This window comes from Gorilla gorilla, chromosome 12, assembly GCF_029281585.2.
Source record: "Gorilla gorilla gorilla isolate KB3781 chromosome 12, NHGRI_mGorGor1-v2.1_pri, whole genome shotgun sequence".
NCBI lineage: Eukaryota > Metazoa > Chordata > Mammalia > Primates > Hominidae > Gorilla > Gorilla gorilla.
Window position 1 is genome coordinate 97,045,058 of NC_073236.2, and position 21,943 is coordinate 97,067,000.

The 21,943-nt window shown below is 39.3% G+C and overlaps 1 protein-coding gene and 1 non-coding gene across 9 annotated transcripts in view; both read right to left on the reverse strand.

Annotated features, from left to right (window-relative positions):
- Positions 1-21,943, reverse strand: part of MTA3 (metastasis associated 1 family member 3) — a 262,022-nt gene that overhangs the window by 33,090 nt on the left and 206,989 nt on the right. For 6 of the 8 annotated variants that reach the window (XR_008676814.2, XM_055377786.2, XM_063695917.1 and 3 more), the window contains 5 exons: positions 19,515-19,639; positions 15,771-15,922; positions 14,729-14,951; positions 4,780-4,866; positions 831-977 (listed from right to left, as the gene is read on the reverse strand). Coding sequence is in view for 6 of the 8 variants with exons in the window: in XM_055377786.2 (XP_055233761.1) it covers positions 831-977; positions 4,780-4,866; positions 14,729-14,951; positions 15,771-15,922; positions 19,515-19,639 (734 nt within the window). In the remaining 2 variants the exon portion in view is untranslated. The remainder of the gene's footprint in view (positions 1-830; positions 978-4,779; positions 4,867-14,728; positions 14,952-15,770; positions 15,923-19,514; positions 19,640-21,943) is intronic. The other 2 variants (XR_008676815.2, XM_019021133.4) reach the window with 1 other exon arrangement.
- On the reverse strand, positions 10,998-11,105 carry LOC115933590 (U6 spliceosomal RNA). The gene has a single exon (XR_004069465.1). It is a non-coding gene; the product is annotated as a U6 spliceosomal RNA (small nuclear RNA).

Sequence of the window (21,943 nt, forward strand, 5' to 3'; positions counted from 1 at the left end):
TCTACTCCACATCCTTGCTCTGGGGCCTCATTATAAATAATTTACTGTCACGTAAGGAATTTAGAGTTCCAGAAGGCATGAAAAGCCTGGAGAGAGTTTTATTCATAAATAAATGCCAACATTTAAACAATAAAGACAGTTTCAAAGTCCAGAACTATTGAAATGAAGAACATATACTGCCTGGATGATTTATTATGGTTGTGTTTATAGTCTAAATGAGAAGATAATTCAATTCCACCTGGAGAGTCATTATATGGCCAAGCCCAAGAGAAGTACTTTGGATAAGAGGTGATATTTCTATTTTTCCATTTCAAGCAAATTATTATTTCTGTATTTAGGACATCACCCAGGCAATTCCTTTCATGACATGTAGCACTCTTGAGCAATTAAAAACATTTATAAGGTAAAAGAAGGGACAAATGCCAAATTTAGAATGACCCATGGAACACTGAAGAACCCCCAGAGAACACTGATGTCCTAGACATAAGGCAAAATAATCCCTTCTGCTCAAGAAAACTTAAATGAACAGTGAGCGCGCATCACAGCAAGAACATTATTACCCAGCAGAAGCAATCTGCTAAATACAGATTTCATCTCCAAAAACGCCTCCTAACAGGAGATGGGGGCAAATAAGTACCTCCTGATGGGATGGAGAACTATCCCTTGGCAAAATGTGGCATAGGGCCGTATTCCCCCTTATTCCTCAACCACATACTTCAATCATGGAATACAAGAACATGCTTATAATATATTTTTGGATGTGGCAGACACATGCCTGAGTGTGAAGGCACTCTATCAGAACAGCCTCCAGAATTCCTGGGCTTACATACCATCCAGACCATTGTGATGACTGTAGTTTCTTTTCCCCAGAATGCTCAGAGATGTGTGATTTGGAGTTGTTAGCATCCGCTTGGTAGTTGGGGTTTGCAGGCTTGGTGTAGATCGAATTACATTAGGTTTCTTTGCAGGATGGATCTCTGATGGGGGAAAAAAGGTTTCTCAATTCAGAACATGATATTAAAAATCTATGTGCATTTACATTGGCTAATAGGCACACATCTTATTTCTTAATGAGCTGAGAGTCAGTTCCTCCTGAGCCAGCCAAGGACTTGCATAATGAGTCAGCTTCAAGTGTTGTTGCCATGGCTTTGCTTATCAAGTAAGCTGGTTTTTCCCCTTCTGGCTGGAGCTCTGAGCCTCGGGTTGTGAATACAAGCAAAAACAAAACAAAAAGCCACTTCAGAAGGTCACATACAACATGTGATTTACTAAGGGAATAAGGCATCTGACTCCTCAAGATATTAGACATCAAAAGGCTATCTGGAGAGGTAGCCTTGGGGTGAGGGGGGTAAAACACTTCTGTGCTGTGTCAAACCAGGCACTATGTCAGGCATGCGAGCTTTCTGAAAAACAGGATTCCTCCTGTGGCTCTGCAACCAGACAGAGTATGGGACGAGGATCAATTACTCGCAGCCTAGAACATTTTGATATAGATAAAACCTGAAACCAAAGTCCAAATACAATAGTCAAGAGGTAGATGAAATGCTTTATCCAAGGATATATCACAAAACCATAATGTGCCTGTGGTATATGCATGTTTAACAAAGGTATATTGTTGTTAGCCATACAGCCCAGAACTACGTGCTCTTATTGTAGATGGACAGACACTGTAATACTGTAGGAACTGGATTTAAGAACTTCAGTTTACTACTAAAGCTGGGCAGCCTTTTTCTAAAGCTTAGCAGCTCACCGATTCTCAGAGTCATCATGCAGCTGGCCAACTACACACAAGCCACCCTGCCTTCTCACCCTTTCACTGAAGGTAAGGGCTGAGATATCACCCTTATTTACTGGAATTTAGGAAAAGCCATTGGAATTGTTAGAATTACTACAGCTCTGGTCAAAGTCCCACACTTGCCAAAATTTAGAAATGGCTTAAATACTACCACCCAAAAAAGTGATTTTTTTTTTCTCCAACATGACATGACAAGTTTGCCAGCCTTGCATTTCATTTAACCTCCACAGTCTATGTTCCATCCAGACCAAACAAGCTGCTTTCAAGTCCTTGGACTCACTGAAGCCTTTGTTCATCTGGTTGTCTTGGCCTTATGAGGGAAGAGAATACGCTTTTCCTATTTTTCTACCTATTCGAATCCTAAATATCTTTTAAGGCTGAAATTAACTATTACTTTCTTCAGGTAGGCTGCCCTAACGCTCATTAGAAAAAATTCCCTCATTGGCCAGGTGCAGTGGCTCACACCCGTAATCCCAGTACTTTGGGAGGCCAAGGTGGGCAGACTGCATGAGTCCAGGAGTTCGAGACCAGCCTGAGCAACATGGTGAAACCCTGTCTCTACAAAAACTTTTAAAAATTAGCCAAGTGTGGTGGTGCACACCTGTACTCCCAGCCATTCAGGAGTCTTAAGTGGGAGGATCACCTGAGCCCGGGAGGTGGAGGTTGCAGTGAGCCAAGATGGAGACATTGTATTCCAGCCTGGGTGACAGAGTGAGACTCTATCTCAAAAAAAAAAGAAAGAAAAAGGAAAAGAACAGTCCTTCCTCCAAGTGCCCAATGCATATTACCTGTAATTCTTTTATAGGATCTAATCCTTTGTTTTATTGTTCTTACCTGCTTGCTTTCCCCACTACACTAAGAATTTTGAGGGCAACGTCTTACCCATCTTGGTGTTCCCCAAATCACTTAGTACAGTGTTTTCATCATATAAATACTCATAAATATATTGTGTAGGGATGTGGTTCAGCTGGTAAGAACAGCACAGTGTGGGCCTATCTGGTAGATATAGAGACCAATTTGCCCACAGTAGGAGCACACAATTATTCTTGGAAAGGCTAATAAAGTTATATTCTTTTTTTCTTTTCTTTTTTTTTTTTTTTTTTTTTTGAGACAGGGTCTTAATTGGTTACTTGGACTGGAGTGTGGTGGCACAATCTTGGCTCACTGCAACCTCTGCCTCCTGGGCTCAAGCGATCAATCTTCCCACCTCAGTCTCCTGAGTAGTTGGGACCACAGGCACGCACCACCACACCTGCCTAATATTTGTATTTTTGGTAGAGACAGGGTTTTGCTATGTTGCCCAGGCTCAAACTCCTGGACTCAAGCAATCCGCCTGCCTCTCAAAGTACTGGGATTACAGGCATGAGCCACCATGCCCGGCCTATTCTATTTTTTGTGATCAGAAACTTTCCCATGCAAGGTAGGAAGGGGCATCTAGGAGTCAGTTCTGCAAGGGAATACAGACGGCACTCTTCAAGGACATTACCACCATTACCTAGGTCATGCGTACAATAACCATGTGACATTTTCAGGGGATATCAAAACAACTCTTTAACCCCTGAGAAATAAAGCAAGAAATGGCCGGACGCAGTGGCTCACACCTGTAATCCCAACACTCTGGGAGGCCGAGGTGGGCGGATCATGAGGTCAGGAGATTGAGACCCTCCTGGCTAACAAGCTGAAACCCCGTCTCTACTAAAAATACAAAAATTAGCTGGACGTGGTGGCGGGTGCCTGTAGTCCCAGCTACTCAGGAGGCTGAGGCAGGAGAATGGCGTGAACCCGGGAGGCGGAGCTTGCAGTGAGCCAAGATTGCACCACTGCACTGCAGCGTGGACAGAAGAGTGAGATTCCGTCTCAAAAAAATAAATAAATAAAATAAATAAACAAATAAATAAATAAAGCAAGGAATAAGGTAGTAGAGTAACATCAAAGAAGAAGCTTTGAGCCTCTGACTCCTGGAACATTCTTTTGGGTAAGGACTAGATAATATACCAAATTCAAGACTACACTTTGATTTTTAAAAGAGTTGATGTCTGCAGTCTGAACATTTCATAATTATAAATCTTTCTGTCAAAGCAACTCTGAGTACATATTTCACTTTACTGAAAAAGAACTATGAGAAGCACAAAAACATGCCATTCTTGCTTCTAGGTATGTGAAAAACCATTATTTTGTAAGTTATTTCTCTTAAAACTTTGTTTAAACAAAGAGATTATTGCACAGTAATTTTTTATACTATTCTTAATTGTGATATTTCAACATAAAAATGGAGCTATCATCTTTGGAGATTTCCAAGTCAGATGGCATGATAAAAACCAGAAAGCAATACAAATGCCTCCCCTTCAAAGTCACCTTAAGCACACCAAAACTATAAATATTTAAGGCTTGAAGCAGTGGCTCACATCTGTAATCCCAGCACTTTGGGAAGTCAAGGCAGGAAGATCGCTTGAGGCCAGGAGTTTGAGACCAGCCTGGGCAACATAACGAGACCCTGCCTCTACAAAAAACAAATAAAATAAGAAATTAAAACCTATAATTATTTTAAGATAAGTTATAAACCAGTTTGATTTCATTTTAATAAGTAAATAAATCTTCTATTTAAAAAGAGGTGAGGTGAGTTAGAAACAGGGGAGGGATCTGAAGAAGAATATTAAGACTATTCATCCTAAGTACTAACTGAATGCTTTTCATTTTCTTTTTTGCTTAATCTGTATTTATTTCCATGAATATACATTACATTTTTATTCGATGGCTTTTTGGAAAAAGTAGACATATATCATAATTCTGTGTGTGTATGTGTGTGTGTTGTGTGTGCTGGTAATAAAAGTTTCTGAAACAAAATAAACTGACTATATAAAGGTATCCAATTTCAGCTATTTGAAGGGCCTGAATTAGTTTAGGTATGTCCATTTAGAATTGCCAAATATCTATACTATTCAGAAATTGCTCTTTGAGTTTTTCCTCTATTAGAAAATACCCACCTAAATACCCAATGATACATGCCAAAGGCTTCCTAGTGCTTTTGCTTTTCAGTGGACTTCCAGATAGTTCAGCATGTCTGTCTGCATCTGAGGAGAGAAAGAAACATGGAGATAACCAATGAAATGGATTTCTCTAGCCAGACTACATGCACCACAGAAATAAAGGTACAAGTGGAAAACAGTACAAAATAGCCACCAGATTCCCGCATAATTTCCTTCTGGGTTTGAGAAAATGGTTTCTAGTTCTGGTTCCCAATTTCTAAATGGGATTTACATAAAATAACATGTAATTATTAGTAGTAGTATTATTTTGAGACGGAGGCTCACTCTGTCACCCAGGCTGAAGTGCAATAGCGTGCTCTCAGCTCACTGCAACCTCCACCTCCTGGGTTCAAGCAATTCTCCTGCCTCAGCCTCTTGAGTAGCTGGGATTACAGGTGCACACCACCATGCTGGGCTAATTTTTGTGTTTTTAGTAGAGATGGGGTTTCACCATGTTGGTCAGGCTGGTCTTGAACTCCTAATCTTGTGATCTACCCACCTGCTTATGCCTGTAATCCCAGCACTTTGGGAGGCCAAGCAGGGTAGATCACCTGAGGCCAGGAGTTCAAGACCAGCCTGTCCAACATGGAGAAACCCCGTCTCTACTAAAACACAAAATTAGCTGGGCATGGTGGCGCATGCCTGTAATCCCAACTACTCGGGAGGCTGAGGCAGGAGAATTGCTTGAACCCAGGAGGTGGACATTGCGGTGAGCCAAGATCACGCCATTGCACTCTAGCCTGGGCAACAAGAGTGAAACTCCATCTCAATAATAATAATAACAATAATAATTTACATGCAAGAGAATACAGACAGCACTCTTCAAGGACATTACCACCATTATCTAGGTCATGCCTACAATAACCATGTGATGTTTTCATGGGCTATGAAAACAACTCATTAACCCCTAGAAATAAAGCAAAAAAAAAAAAAAAAAAAGGTACCAGAGTAATATGGAAAACACTCACTTTAAAACCCCATATGGGTATAGCTAATACACATCCAACACACTCATGCTTTTGTATTGCGTGTGCCCATCTCAGAAATATGCTTCATTTCTAGCCATGGCATTTCTACATTATAGCAGAAATAATGGCCGTAAAGCACAAGGTGGAATCAGTCTTAACGTAAGATTGAATTGACATGGAAGATAAATGACAGCTGCTAAAGGCAACAAACTTGGCCATCTCTGACCTAGATGGGCCATACTTGGCCATCCCTTCCCCACTGTGAAGGCTTAACCTATCTTGGCAAAACTCAATTGTTAGATTAGGGATTTGCAAGAATAATAATGGGCCATTTGGTTTTATCCCTGGTTTTCTAACCCTGATCAAGCTATGTCATTTATTGGTGCTGAGATTTAAAAGTCTACCTGTGTGCAGAGTATTTCACCCAACAGTCAGAATAGTAAGAAACTGTGAGGATGGGTATTAGCTAATCAAAGTTTTCATGATGCTCATTATACCCTATTGTAAGACATTTTCAGACAAAAATAAAGCATACAATACAAACACTCTGTGTTTTAATTAGCTGTCATTTGGAAGAGTAGATGTGCAAGACAAAGGGACAAAACAAAATGTGTATTGAAACACTTTAATACTGTCATAAATATTAGCAGAATCACTTTAACTTGTATGATTCTACTATGTTTATGCCTTTTTCCCACCTTCAAATATTTGACAAAAATGTCCTACAGGTTTTCTGATTTACTGAAGAATGTTTCCTTTTGCAAACTGAGACACTTCTGGGCATACACACAGGGAATTTCCTTTGATATCCATAGGAATTATTTGCTCTACTAGAGTTAAAATGTGCAAGCCTGGAACTTCAAATAATTTTAAATAAAAGTTAGGTTTTTATGAGTTCTAGCCCTTTCACCAAAAAAAAAAAAAATCTCTTTTCTGAAAATTATTAAACCGAAGATGGCAAAAGAGCATTTTTTAAAAATTCTCATTGTGGTTAAAAAAAACACAATGAGATACTATTTCACACTAGTCAAAATTGCTATCATTAAAAAGTCAAAAAACAACAGATGCTGGCAGAGAAAACAGAGGTTGCGGAGAAAAAGAAATGCTATACACGGTTGATGGGAATGCAAATTAGTTCAACCATGTGGAAAACAGTGTGGTGATTCCTCAATGAGCTAGAAACAGAACTATCACCCAACAATCCCACTACCGGATATACACCCAAAGGAATATAAATCATTCTATCATAAAGACACATGCATGTATATGTTCATTGCAACACTATTCACAATAGTAAAGACATGGAATCAACCTAAATATCCATCAATGATAGACTGAATAAAGAAAATGTGGTACATGTACACCATGAAACACTATGCAGCCAGAAAAAAAGAATGATATCATGTCCTTTGCAGGAACATGGATGGAGCTGGAGGCCACTATCCTTAGCAAACTAATACAGTAACAGAAAACCAAATACTGCATGTTCTCACTTATGAGTCGGAGCTAAATGATGAGAACTCATGGATGCACAGAGGGGAGCAACAGACACTGGGGCCTACTGGAGGGTGGAGGGTGAGAGGAGGGACAGTATCAGGAAGAATAACTAATGGGTACTAGGCTTAATAATTGGATGATGAAATAATCTGTACAACAAACCCCCCTGACACAAGTTTACCTATATAACAAACCTGCACATGTACCCCTGAACTTTTTTAAAAGTTAAAAAATAAGTTTAAAAACATTAAAATAGACAAAGCACATACTGCAGAGAGCCTAAAACAATCAGGAATCTGAATATATAGCACCCAGATATTGGCTAATTATTATGCAACCACTGACAAGTATAAATGATCCAATTTCTTTTCTTCCTATTCAGGTGATTCCCAGGAGAAAAAATAAATTACTAAGCTATGAAGCTTTTCACCTATTGTTGAATAATAGTGAAGATACAGGCAGAAATATAATAAACATCTTGTGGAAGAGTAATCTAAATAAACATTAGGAAGCAACCCAAAGCCTGTAAGGATCAAACGCCTGCCAAACCATTGAGTTAACATTACATAATTTCTTGCTAATATTACTGATTCACCTGAAATTCAAGTTATATTTGGGATAAGGACAAGATAAATTTTTCTTTCTTCTCTATTAATAAAATAAATCTGGAATGAGTCATCTTGGTTATTTCCTCCATGTCTTGACAAAGGCAGTCACCATATTACTAGTAATAAGATTTGCTTTTTATTCCAGTCTAGATGACCCAAAGGAAAACTGCCAATATGGCAGCAATTGATAGACATTGATGGCTATCATCAACAAATCCATCAAAGAGGTCACCAACACAATACCCAAAGATATTTCATTTTAAACTATATTTGCTTCTAATTTCTCATTAAAAATAGTAGGATTAATTATGTGATGTTCTAAGTGACAATTTGTATTACAGAGTACCTCTGAATGGGAGATCAAAGCTTTTTAGAAAGAAGCATATTTCACTAATCCTCATTATATTTTATAGAAAGTTCCAGCTACTCAGGAGGAGGAGGAGGGAGGATCCCTTGAGGTAGAGGCTATAGTGAGCCATGATCATGCTACTGCATTCCAGGCTGGGTGACAGAGCAAGACCCTGTCTCAAAAAAAAAAAAAAAGTAGTTGGTGGCAAGAATTATGTCTCAACTATGAAAAAAATAGAGTGAAAAGATTCTAGGACTGCCTTAGTCACTCTTTAACATAAGAAAAGTTGTTGCCATTCAGTAGGAAAAATACAGTTGGCCCTAGGAAATAGCCATAGGTGGGATTGTCTGGCCCACACTTGAGTTGGTTAGAAGGAATGCTGGGCTGCACTCAATGCCAGGCCAACAATGGTGCCACTTGTCAGACAGTCCTTGCTCCCAAATTACTCACCTAACTCCACTTCAACATGGAGATATGCATTTGAAGTGCACAGATAATGAAAGCAATCTGAGAAATCCCCAAAGAACCCAGAAGGAATCAAAACCTGTCCAGAGAGAACATCTGTATCTCACTCAAGTCACCTGACTGGTCACAAGGAACATGTCTTTAGTTTCCTAGAGCAGGGGTCCCCAAGCCCCAGGCCTCAGACCAGTACTAGTTGTAGCAAGTTAGGAACTGGGCCGGACCGCAGGTGAGCATTACCACCTGAGCTCCGCCTCCTGTCAGGTCAGTGGCAGCATTAGATTCTCATAGGAGCGCTAACCCTATTGTGAACCGCTATGCGAGGGATCTAGATTGCCTGCTCCTTATGAGACTCTAACTAATGCCTGATGATCTGAGGTGGAACAGTTTCATCCCAAAACCATCACTGCCCACACCACCCAGTTCGTGAAAAAATTGTCTTCCATGAAACCTGTCCCTGGTACCAAAAAGGTTGGGGACCACTGTCCTAGAGGATGATCTATATTTCCTTGGGGTTAACCTAGAAATACACTATTACTTTTGTTGAAACTCATGGTTATTTTTCTACAGTGTTTTGGAAATACTGGGGGCAATGAGATAGAAACCCTGCAATATACACACAGAATTCACAAAAACATCCCACATGTGCATTCAAGACCCCTGTCAAGATAAAACTATCAGTAGAGTTTGCTTCTAGAACTGGAAAGGTATTTTTAAAGAAGCCACAAAACTCATGATTTTTTTTTTATAAATTCAACTATTAATATGTCTTTTTTTAAAAAAAATCTGCTTGGCAAATACACCATAAAGTCAAAGAGAAAACGGGGGAACTATTTGTATCACATATCACAGATTAAGAGCTAACTTTGTTAAAATATAAAAAGTTCCCACAAGTCAGTAAGACTGCCAATAGAAAACAGGCCAGGGGCAAAAACAGTTGACAGAAAAGGAGATAAATGGTTTTCAAATATAGGCAAAGATTTCTATCTCATTCAAAATGAGAAATGCAAGCTAATATAACTTGTCATCTGTCAATTAGTCACGGGTTTCAAAGATGGGTAACACTGCCAGCAAAGTTCTAGAGAAATAGGAATTGTCTAGATGTTATGAGTGGGACTGTGAATTGCAGTTTTTCTACGGGCAATAAAACTACACCAAAATTCAAAATGTATGCTCCTTGGCCCCAACTTTAATTTTCAGGGATCTATCTTGTAAGGAACATTCCCATTTTATACATCAGTATGAAATGATATCTGCATAAGGATATTTGTTGTAACATTATTTATGATAGAAAATGACTGAAAATAACTTAAAAGCTTTTAATAGGGAACTAGTTATGGTACAACAAAATAGATTATGCAGCTGACACAAAAAGGAGGCAGTTTTCAATACAGCAGCACGGTATGTTAAGTAAAAAGAAGCAAGGGACAGAGCAATATAGACAGTATGTTAATATCATATAGAAACAAAGAATAAGCCTACTTAGATTCTTATAGATGCACAGAATACTTTTGGATACTTAAGGCAACAATGATAATGGTTATCACTGAATGGGGTAAATCAGGAATGAGGAACGTGATGAGATTTGTAACCACTTTTGTACCTTTAGAAAAATTTTTCAGTATCCATTCAAAACCAAATTTTTATTAAAAATAAACTCCCTCGGCTTATACCACAAGGCACATACTAAAAAAAAATTTAAACTCTCTACCAAAAATACCAAAAGAAGCAAACCAACTATTCTCTCATGTTTCAAGCTTAAAATTTCAGAAAAGCTTACACAATCATTAACTTTAGCTGAGAAATCTCTAGAAAAATCTCATAAAACACATTTTTCATCAAGTGGGGTCTTGAGATACTTCCAAAGCCGAATTAACATCTTCAAACAGAAAAATAGCTTCAGGTTCCTCCCAAACAACCTCATACGGGGGAATACTGTGGCCCATTCAAGTCTGGTGTGTTATCAGCCCAAACCAATTCACTCTCTCTGCACGCCACCTAGGTGCCAGGCAAATCATCCGGATTTACTTTTCCAGGCACTTTAGCTTCATCTTTGGAATGTTGCTAGTAAACCTACTTCTATTTAACCTCAGTCTGTGAGGATCCTGAGTCTCAAGTGGTGATAATCCTGTGCACATCAGGTGTTTGGATGATTCTGTAGATCTTTGGTGAAGTCTCTGAAATAACGTCTGATGACAATAACAGAGGAACGTCATTTTCCCATACATAGCTTTTTTACTAGGGGGAGGGACCTCAAGGGGGAAAAAAGAAAAGACGGCTTTTTTTTTTTAATAAAATATGGAACACTTCACTAATTTGTGTTGTCATCCTTGCTCAGGGCCATGATAATCTTCCCCATATCATTCCAATTTTTAGTATATGTGCTGCTGAAGTGAGCACGATGTCCAAACTTGGTATTTTATAACCTTGCTGTTGGGCCACAAATCTTAAGAAAACAGTACGTTTCTTTATGCAATGAAGAATTTTGGTCTACCAATCCATTTTTAATAAGTACTGTCTACGTGGTAGAACTGGCTCAGGCATTTTACCAATGTTAGTAACTTTCAGCATGGATTTATATATTCACATATAAAGATTATTAAAATAATATTTAGGTATTTGGGGAAATTGGTTTAAAAAATAAATTTTTCATAGTGAGGCCCCATCTCTAAAAAAAAATAAATTAACCAGGTGTGGTGGGCCACACCCATAGTGCCACCTACTCAGAAGGCAAGAGGATCACTTGGGCCCCAGAGTTCAAGGCTGCACTGAGCTATGACGGTACCACTGCACTCCAGAGCCTGGGCAACAGAGCAAGACCCTGTCTCTTAAAAAAATTCCTATGTATGGATGAAGAGTGGTAAATCTTCCCACCCCTTTCCCTCAGCCTCCCAGTTTCCCTTACCTCAGATGTCATTACTCTTTACATATTCTTTGAGCTATTTTATGAATCTGCAAAGACCTTTTTTGTTTTTACTATTTGCTTTAATACAGGTTTAAAAAGCTCCCATTTCTTCACTTTTATGCAGTGTCATCCCATAAACTGACTATGACACTGGTTGTGATGGTGCTGCCATGGCCGGAGGCAATTGAAGGGGTCACCTTCTACAGTGCTTGGAAGAGTCTCAAGCTCACAGGGAAGAACTAATAAATTATTCTAAAATGCATTAATTAGAACTCTAGATCCATCAATATTTTGAGAATAACACACTTCAGCCTTATCTGAAAGTACATTCACATTGCATCAGAGCAATTCTTAACTTTCTGCAGGGTGGAGGAGGGCCTAACACTGCCTTTGAGAAACTAAGGAAAACTTACTGGAAAACACACACACACACACACACACACACTCCTATACACTCCCAGTAGATCACAGACATGGTTGCCTATGGACATCAGGTTATTAATACCTAATCTCCCTAACAAGCCAAGATCAAGACATCTGCTGAAGAGGTTGTAACAAGGTAAGTATAAGAACAGAAGAGATGATAGCATAATCAATTAGATGTTAGGAAAAGTTCATTGCTTGTCCGAAAAATAAAAAAGAGTAGATGGCTGCTGAAACACTGTCATTTTAAATCTCAAGGTAAAATTATTTAAGAATCTGATTATGTACAACTCAATGACCAGTGAAGCTAAATACAAAACAAAATAATACATGCTCTCTGAATTTCATCCAGATAAATGACTGCTCTTTTATGATTACTATAATCTATATGCTTATAGAAATAAAATACAGGTAACTTAATTATGATCCCTTTTAGCAGCATGGCCCGTCAATTGAGAAAAAAATTAGAACGAGATAAAAGAAAAATATACTTCATTGAAGAATAATCAAAACAAAGATAATGTGCAAATTAACTGAAAATTAACACACGAGCCCTGGGGAAACAGAGTTTCCTCAGCAGCCAACTGAGTTGCTGATGGTTTCTCTTCTAGTCCTAGGACAAAGATGATACTGGATCCCCACCAATCTTAATGGAAAAGTCTCATTCATTTTCATTCTTAAATGCTTGACTTTTTAATTTTTATTTATTTATTTATTTTTTAATGCAGAGTCTGTGTTGCCCAGGCTGGAGTGCAGTGGCATGATCTCAGCTCACTGCAACCTCTGCCTCCCAGGTTCAAGTCATTCTCTTGCCTCAGCCTTCCAAGCAGCTGGGATTACAGGCGTGTGCCACCATGCCTGGCTAATTTTTGAATTTTTAGTAGAGATGAGGTTTCATTCACCATGTTGGCCAGGCTAGTCTCTAACTCCTGACCTCAGGTGATCTGCCCACTTCGGCCTCCCCAAGTGCTGGGATTACAGGCGTAAGCCACCGTGCCTGGTCTTCACCATTTTTTTTATTTAAAAAATTATATGAAAATGTGTTTTAAATGAGCTGAACAATTTAGAATATAAATATTTCTAATTCCCAAAATGGGAAAGTGGTAACGTAAGTCCATGAGGTCTCAAATGCTAGAACAAAACCTAAATATAAGCCTAAACTCTCAAATATACATTAATCTAATATAGTAATTTCCCCTCTGTGGGACTCTGACATTGCTACCATTTTTTTTTTTTTTTTTTTTGAGATGAAGTTTCGCTCGTTGCCCAGGCTGGAGCGCAATGGTGCAATCTCAGCTCACTGCAACCTCTGCCTCCCGGTTTAAAGCAATTCTCCTGCCTCGGCCTCCTGAGTAGCTGGGATTACAGGCGCCTGCCACCACGCCTGGCTAATTTTTGTATATTTAGTAGAGACAGAGTTTCACCATGTTGACCAGTCTGGTCTCGAACTCCTGACCTCAGGTGATCCACCCACCTCGGCCTCCCAAAGTACTGGGATTACAAGCATGAGCTACCGCACCCAGCCCTCAACTCCCTTTACAAAGCATTTTTCTTCTTATAGAGCTGTTACTTAAGTTTTAAAGCCTTTCAACTATTCTGCTAAAAATTATCTTTAGGAACTAAAAATTTGTTTTTCAGTCATCATTCCTTTTATTGCTATCCTCTTTAAATCAAAGGGGAACATTTCATAGTAAGAGATTTCTTAGAATGGCTTTAGGATTTCCTATCTGTTAGGCCAGACAGCAAGTTTTGTCACTCCTTAAGGAACAAAAGCTGCACGGCTCTAACATGCTAGCCTGGAATGTGACTCCAGAGCTAACATATTAATTATACACATATTGTCAGAGACATGGTAATGACAAAACAATCCACAATTCATGGATACATATGATCTCTGTGCTAACAAAAATAAAAATAAAAAAGATAAGCAAGACCAAATGTGTTGAAAATAAGAGTAGTAAGTCATGTAAATGTTATGTGGTGATATATATGATACATGATCATGAAATGGAAACCAAACTGGACAAACAGGCTGCTCAACCATATGTTTAGATGCTAGCTTATGAAAATGCAATGTGTAATTTCAGAAAATTCACCCAAAAATGAGTTTAAAATTTACTTGTAATTTGCTAGACCTCCTAATAAATATAGTATTTGTTATGAAGCACGGGTGAATTTCCATAATGTTGTATGACAATTGTAAAAGGTTCATGGGAAAAACGAGAGGTTTACAAAGACATACAGTCTCTTATTAGTGTAAATTGGCAAATTTTATTTAAACCTAATGAATCCATGTAAGACTGGACTGTACTGTCTCGATTATGGAGTCTCATTATAACAGCATCCTTAGGGGTTACATTGTGGCACTACCTAAAAGGTAAAAGTGCTTCAATAAGGGCTCTGTAGGCAACAAAACCCCACGGAATAGGATCACCTCCCACCAATCTTTTGCTAAGCACTACTCTCTGGTAAAGAGTACAGAAGTTTCAATGTTTTGATTTTTTTTTTTTTTCAGGTTGGCATGATACAAATGGCAGCACACAAAAACAATGTTAAAAAATAAACCAAATAAAAGGCTGTACACAAGAACTTATGTTTATTGCAAACAAACAAACAAAAAAAAAAAGGAAAGAGAGGAAAAGAGAAAATGGTCAGAAGCACAACATATAAGGTTAAGAATTTAAAAGCATCTTACATTCTGCCCTAATGGCAGCATAATTAATAGCAACAAACGGCCGTCTTGCTGCCTGCCGCAGCCGGAGGGTATTTTTGCAGACCTGACGAGCAAATTTTGTGAAATATGTAGTATGAAGGAAGAAAGCTTGGCGGGTCTTCACTGCAGACTTTGGACTCCCAGTGTTTCGGACTGGCATTCCCTGCATGGCCTGGCGGGACACGTGACTTCTAACACGAGGGTCCTGCAAAATCAGAAAACAACAAACACTCAAGGAAATGAACTTGCCCAAACACATTACTGTTTGCATCATGCTCAAAAGAAAAGTGCAATTTTTAAATCTTTCATGAAGCATCTATAACGTCACTTGGTGCACTACCTCTAAAAGAGAGAATTAAAGTGTGCACTTTTGGGAAAGAGGTGGGGAGTAGAGAAGGGAACTGCGGAGAATACTGTACTGTTATACAGGAATCCAAAATCACATTCACAGTAAGTGGTATGAAGCTGCCAAGGGGGTTAACTACACTTTTTTTTTAATTAAGGAGTCCTGAAAGCCCGTCAGCACTGAAAAAGGGTAGTCGCCCACTGGTAAACACAGGTGCTTGGCATCTTCAGCCTATGAGGATTTTACCAAAATCATATTTAAACTGTTGTTCACCTCAAGATTAAGTCCATACTTCTTGTCCCTCCAAAACAGCCACGGGGAGAAAAAATGCTTAATTTGCATTTATGACTTTATGTAGTAAGACACGCCTTCAACAGAATGTAAAGGTTACAAACTGTTTTCAAAAGCAATTAAACATTTAATTTGTAAGCTCTCTACTTATGCTAACATCTCCCACACTCATTGTTTTTTTGTTTGAGACCATTATTCTGAATACCTGATAAAATTTAATTTCTCTCTGCTTCTCTCCACACCTACCCTGAATATTGTAGTGCTACGTTTAGCTATAAAGGTAGCTTTCTTCATTTTTTAATTATCCTATACTGTACTTCTGTTTCCAAGGAATAATCAAGCCATTTAAAAACATGCCATTTTTCAACACTAAAAAGACTACTGTACCTCTGTAGTTGGGCTAGGAGATAACTTCTCTTCTTCTGACTGGGTGGGCATTTTCAAGCCTCCATATTTTTTCCAATAAAGCCAACAAATTGCACATAATCTACACTGCATATTAGGTGGGCCCCAAGAATACCACTGGTGAGACTGTGTAGCTAAAGCAGAAGAAAAATAAGAAAAAACGAAAAATGCTATTTAATTTGTAACATCAACACAAAATAATCAAATATTTTAAAAATACTTGTCATGCTTAGTTTACAATGTTATTGTTCCCAGCTTACAAGTCAAACATAACAGTATATATTTTTTTTAATACTCAGAATTCATTAAACCAACTTATTTCCATTATTATATAAAGTGCTTGTGGCCCTGTTAAAGCTATTCAGTGAAGCATCCTGTATTATGCATTGTGCTGCTGAGGGAGTTTTTGTTTTGTTGATTAAAAATACTCTATTGTGTATGTTTCTGGAAATAGGTTCTCAAAAAGATAGTAGTATTTAAAAAATCTGGGGCCGGACATGGTGGCTCACGCCTGTAATCCCAGCACTTTGGGAGGTTGAGGCAGGCGGATCATGAGGTCAGGAGATCAAGACCATCCTGGCTAACACGGTGAAACCCCGTCTCTACTGAAAATACAAAAAAAAAAAATTAGCCAGGCATGGTGGCACGCACCTGTAGTCCTAGCTACTCGGTAGGCTGAGGCAGTAGAATTGCTTGAACGTGGGAGGCAGAGGTTACAGTGAGCTGAGATCACGCCACTGTACTCCAGCCTGGGCGACAGAGTGAGGCTCTATCTCAAAAGAAAAAAAAAAAAAAGAAAAAATCTAAATCCAGGTTTCCAAACCCAGGGTTCAGACACCACTCCAAGGATTATTTAAGGTACTCAGGGAGGTCTCATTGATAAAGTCAGGAATCTAATAAAAACAGGTATCTGTCAGCCAGGTGTGGTGGTGAACCCCTGTAGTCCCAGCCACTACAGACACTGAGGCAGCAGGATTGCTTGAGCCTGGGAGGTTGAGGCCACTGTGATTGCACCACTGCATTCCAGCCTGGGTGACACAGGGAAGCGGGGAGGAGGAGGGGGCTGGGGAGGGGAAGACGGAGGGAGTAGGGGAGGAGAGAAGAAACAAACAGGTATCTGTTTTGCACTCCTTTATTTTAATCAATAAGTAAAATCCTTATTTTAAAATCTCCGTTTACAGACAGAATCCCTTTCAAGACTCTAAATCCATATAAAGTGAGCATGGGCAGCCAACATCACAGCATGCTTGAGGCCTAAAACTCAGATGATTTAACAGCTAGCTGAACACTGTAAGCTTGTGTTAGTTTTTGTTTTGTAGTTTAAATTACTGACATGTGACATTTAAAATACATGTGTGATAGATCTGAAGTTTAAGAGAAAACATTGAGGTTGAGACATTAAGTTAACTGGGTGCATAAAAAATTGTAATTCTGTAAGTTCGCCTTAAAATATTATTTCTCTGACCTGTAAGTTACCTTCAAATGTTCAAACAGCACATCAAGATATCAACTAACACTTCACAAACCAATGTGAAAAAGAGAAAATACAGAGACCATTATATTCATGTTTATCGGGAATAACACTGTACACCCATCATGTATTATTTTTGGAGGATTATTATTTTAGACTTTTATTTGTGTAAATATTTTAGGCCTATTTTAGGCTTTCGTTTATACAAATAAATATTTTATACAAATGAAAGCCTAAAAGCCTTTCCCCCTATAATTTAGAACTAATAAGTCATTTTAAAAATTTTTTATTTTATTATTATTATACTTTAAGTTTTAGAGTACATGTGCACAATGTGCAAGTTAGTTACATATGTATACATGTGCCATGCTGGTGTGCTGCACCCATTAACTCGTCATTTAGCATTAGGTATATCTCCTAAAGCTATCCCTCCCTGCTCCCCCCACCCCACAACAGTCCCCAGAGTGTGATGTTCCCCTTCAAAATCTTAAACATTAAGCTATGAATCTATTTTGAATTCTAAATATAAAATTTCACTTAAAACATACATTTTACGTAAACTAATCATGCAAATCATTTTAATAATTGTCAATAAATGCCTTTCTCCTTAAATAACTCAAATTCAATTGGAAAGTAGGTATCATTTAATAAATAGAAAACATCAAGTTCTATCTCTCTATAAGGATAAATCTTATATTAAGATAACATTTTATCATGGAGATTAGTAATACATGAGTCTAAAGTAAATATTATAAAATAAAAATAGCTTATTCATCATGCACACATAAAAATAACAGAATAATCATTTAAGGGGATATACGTGAGTGTGAAAGGGGTTTGCAAGTTAATTTTTTTTTTTGGGGTGGGGGAGACGATGTTTCACTCTGTCACCCAGGTTGGAGTGCAATGGTGCAATCTCAGCTCACTGCAACGTCTGCCTCCTGGGTTCAAGCTATTCTCCTGCCTCAGCCTCCTGAGTAGCTGGGATTACAGGTGCACACCACCACGCCTGGCTAATTTTTGGTATTTTTAGTAGAGACGGGGTTTCACCATGTTGGCCAGGTTGGTCTCGAACTCCTGACCTCAGGTGATTCACCCACCTCGGCCTCCCAAAGTGCTGGGATTACAGGCATGAGCCACAGCACCCTGCCTGCAAGTTAAAATCAAGACAGGTTAAGCCACTACCACTTGTCTGCAGGATTCTTTTCATTTTCATTTAAATATACATGAACTTCAAAATCCAAGAATTCCCAATTCAAGGTATTTATGATGCTATCCATGTAAAAGCCTGACCTAAAGAATCTTAATTTTCCACAAATTGTTTCCCTTTGTGCTCCCATGCTGCAAAAAAATGGTTAAACACATCCCCATGTACCATTTCTACAAATTCAGCAACTTGGCTCACACCTTCCTTGGGATCAATCGACGTAATCGTACTCACAGCCATCCCTCATTCCTTTATCATTCCTGGAGGCAGTAGGCTACATGTACTCTCAAAGAGCTACTAAGAACCCAAAATGGGGCACCAAGTAGGTTTTCAATAAACATTCGTTTCCTTCCCTCTCCCATCCCAGGCTACCTTAACTGGAAGGAAACATAGATGATAATATCACCAATGCCCCATTAAGATATTGTATCCTTGCTTGAGATTTAAAATAAACACACAAAGTCTATCAACTACCTAATGGTTCACTTCACCAACCCCATTTAACACCCTGGGCAAATAAAATACTGCCACCATAGATAAATACAGTGGGATCCTGAGGCCAAAAGCAAGTATCATAGAAGAGCATTTCCCAAACTGGTGCACTGAGGGAACATGGTCTGAGGATCATATACAGCAGCTTATCCACACAAACGCCTTTCCTACAGAATTACTTGGAGCTTTAATTTGTCAAAGTATACTGAGAAACTCCAAAGGGGAATTTGGTATGCATCATGGGAACACAGTTTCTGCAAAGCTAATGCGACTCTAAACTCAACTCAGCAAACACTGCTATGAAATAATCAACAAACCACAAGAGTACATCAAGGGAAATCCAATGCCTAACTTGAGAGTGTGGTACGTAATAAGGATTCAACAAACAGTCCCTCTGTTCCAGGCAGAAGGTAAGGAGGGGCATCTACTCATTTAGAGGAGACATGCTTCTGCCTTCCAAGGTGCACCGTACTGACCTCAGGCACTTCCCAGACGCTCACACCCCATGAGCCAGAACAGTTCCCGATGCTTAACTGACCTGCTAGAGAAAACTTACCATAGCAGCTCTCACAGGCTCTCCCTAAGAGAGGATTCTGAGGCTGGAACGTGGTCCCCACAGCTCCATTCACAGCACCAGGCTTCCCATTACTAGTGGATATTTGGTTGGGATTTGGTTTGCTGCTTTCAATGAAATTAAAATAAGGTGATAAAATGATTTGTACAATAAGGCAAAAAGCTCTATATCATTACTGATTTACCTTCACTATTTAATAAACATAAGCAAACATTTTAAAATGTGTGAAGAAGAAATAAACTGGTAAAAGCAGATGTTAAATGAACTCACACTACTCATCTTTATAAAACAAGTCTATGAAAAAAGGAACTGCTTATGCCTGACGTTCACGAAGTAAATAGTGTCCCATCTCTTTTCTGGTCCGAATACAATTTCCTTAGAACATCCTCTGACACTTTTTTTTTTTTTTTGGAGACGGAGTCTCGCTGTGTTGCCCAGGCTGGAGTGCAGTGGCGCGATCTCGGCTCACTGCAACGTCCGTGTCCCGGGTTCAAGAAATTCTCCTGTCTCAGCCTCCCTAGTAGCTGGGATTACAGGCGCCCGCCACCACGCCCGGCTAATTTTTTGCATTTTTAGTAGACACGGGGTTTCACCGTGTTAGCCAAGATGGTCTTGATCTCCTGACCTCGTGATCCGCCTGCCTCGGCCTCCCAAAGTGCTGGAATTACAGGCGTCAGCCACTGTGCCCGGCCCCTCTGACACTTTTGAAAGAGACAAGTTATCGTTTATAAATTCTCCCGAGAAAATAATTATTTGGATCAAACAAATTAAGTGAAAGGCAACATGGTTGTGTTTCGAGAAAGCCACTCTTCAGTTCCTGCTGCTGGTGTGGGGGCTGCTGGCTACTGCACTCCAGCTCTCCAGGGAGCTGCACAAAAGTCACACGCTTAGCAGATGCTGTGGGGTCAACAGGGCCCATCTCTAGGTCACTTAGGACTTCAGGAGCTTCTGGCCACTCATGATGACCACTCCGATTACATCTGAAATTTTATCAGAAATATTACATAGCATTTGAAATTTTAAAAACCAATAAAGGTATTTGGAGGTTTTCCTTTTTAAGACAGTATTTTTTAAGAGGAGAAAAGAGAGGCAGGAGGATGACTTGAAGCCAGAGTTCGGAGACCAGCCTGGGCAACACAGTGAGACTCTGTCTCTACAAAAACAAAAATAAAAATTACCCAGGCATAGGTGCCTGTGCCTGTAGTCCCAGCTACTCAGAAGGCTAGGGTGGGAGGATCACTTGAGCCCAGGAGTTAGAGGCTGCAGTGAGCCATGATCATGCCCACTGTACTCCACTCCAGCCTGGGCAACAGAGGGAGACCCTTTCTTTTGGGGAGCAGGGAGGGGAAGAGACATCTACCAGAAGTCTATATGCAAATTTCACAAAGACCAAGTCAACAGAGCCATTAATTCCTTAGAAACGTGCAGCCCAGATTATCTTGGTATGTCCCAGGCAAACAAGGCTAACTTTTCCCCATGTACGATAGGCTAACTCCCCCACTGCTTATAAACCGTGCCCCAGAACACTGCACAGGTACACATAGTATGTTCTCAATAAATTCATAATTCATTTAACATATATTTGTTCAGTGCCTAATAAATAAGTCTCTGACCTCAAGGAGCTTTCATTCTCGATACTTTTTGTGTTTATTTGCTAAACAGAAAATAAGCAAAATAAATCAGTAAATTATTTTCGGAAATGAATGCTGAATGGCTAAATGCAGATTATATGCTGTCTTCCCATATCTACTGATGCAATGAGACCTCACAACTATCAAGACAGCTGCAGTCAGAGTTGACTCAAGGTCTTCCACTTTCCACAATTCCATTCACCTGTTAAAGCCTGGTTTGTAAAGTTGGTCTGGCCTGACAGCAAAGACCCTACTTAAGATTTCCTTTTGGTATTGTTATTACAACTATCAGGTGACACTCCCACCACTGCTACCAGAAGAAATCATTTAACCACTGTGTGCACTGAGATCTCTATTCTATAAAATAGCACTATTATTTACACTTCTAACCTGTGTCAGCAGTGTATGTTAAAGACAAATTGGTTTTTATTTTTATTTATTTATTTATTTATTTACTTTTTGAGACAAAGTCTCGCTCTTGTCACCCAGGCTGGAGTGCAATGGCACGATCTTGGCTCACTGCAACCTCCACGTCCCAGGTTCAAGCAATTCTCCTGCCTCAGCCTCCTGAGGAACTGGGATTACAGGCACCTGCCACCACGCCTGCCTAATTTTTACATTTTTAGTAGAGACGGGGGTTTCACCATGTTGGCCAGGCTGGTCTCGAACTCCTGGCCTCAGGTGATCTGCCCACCTCAGCCTCCCAAAGTGCTGGGATTACAAGCGTGAACCACCATGCCCAGCCTATTTATTTTTTTTGAGATGGATTTTCACTCTTTC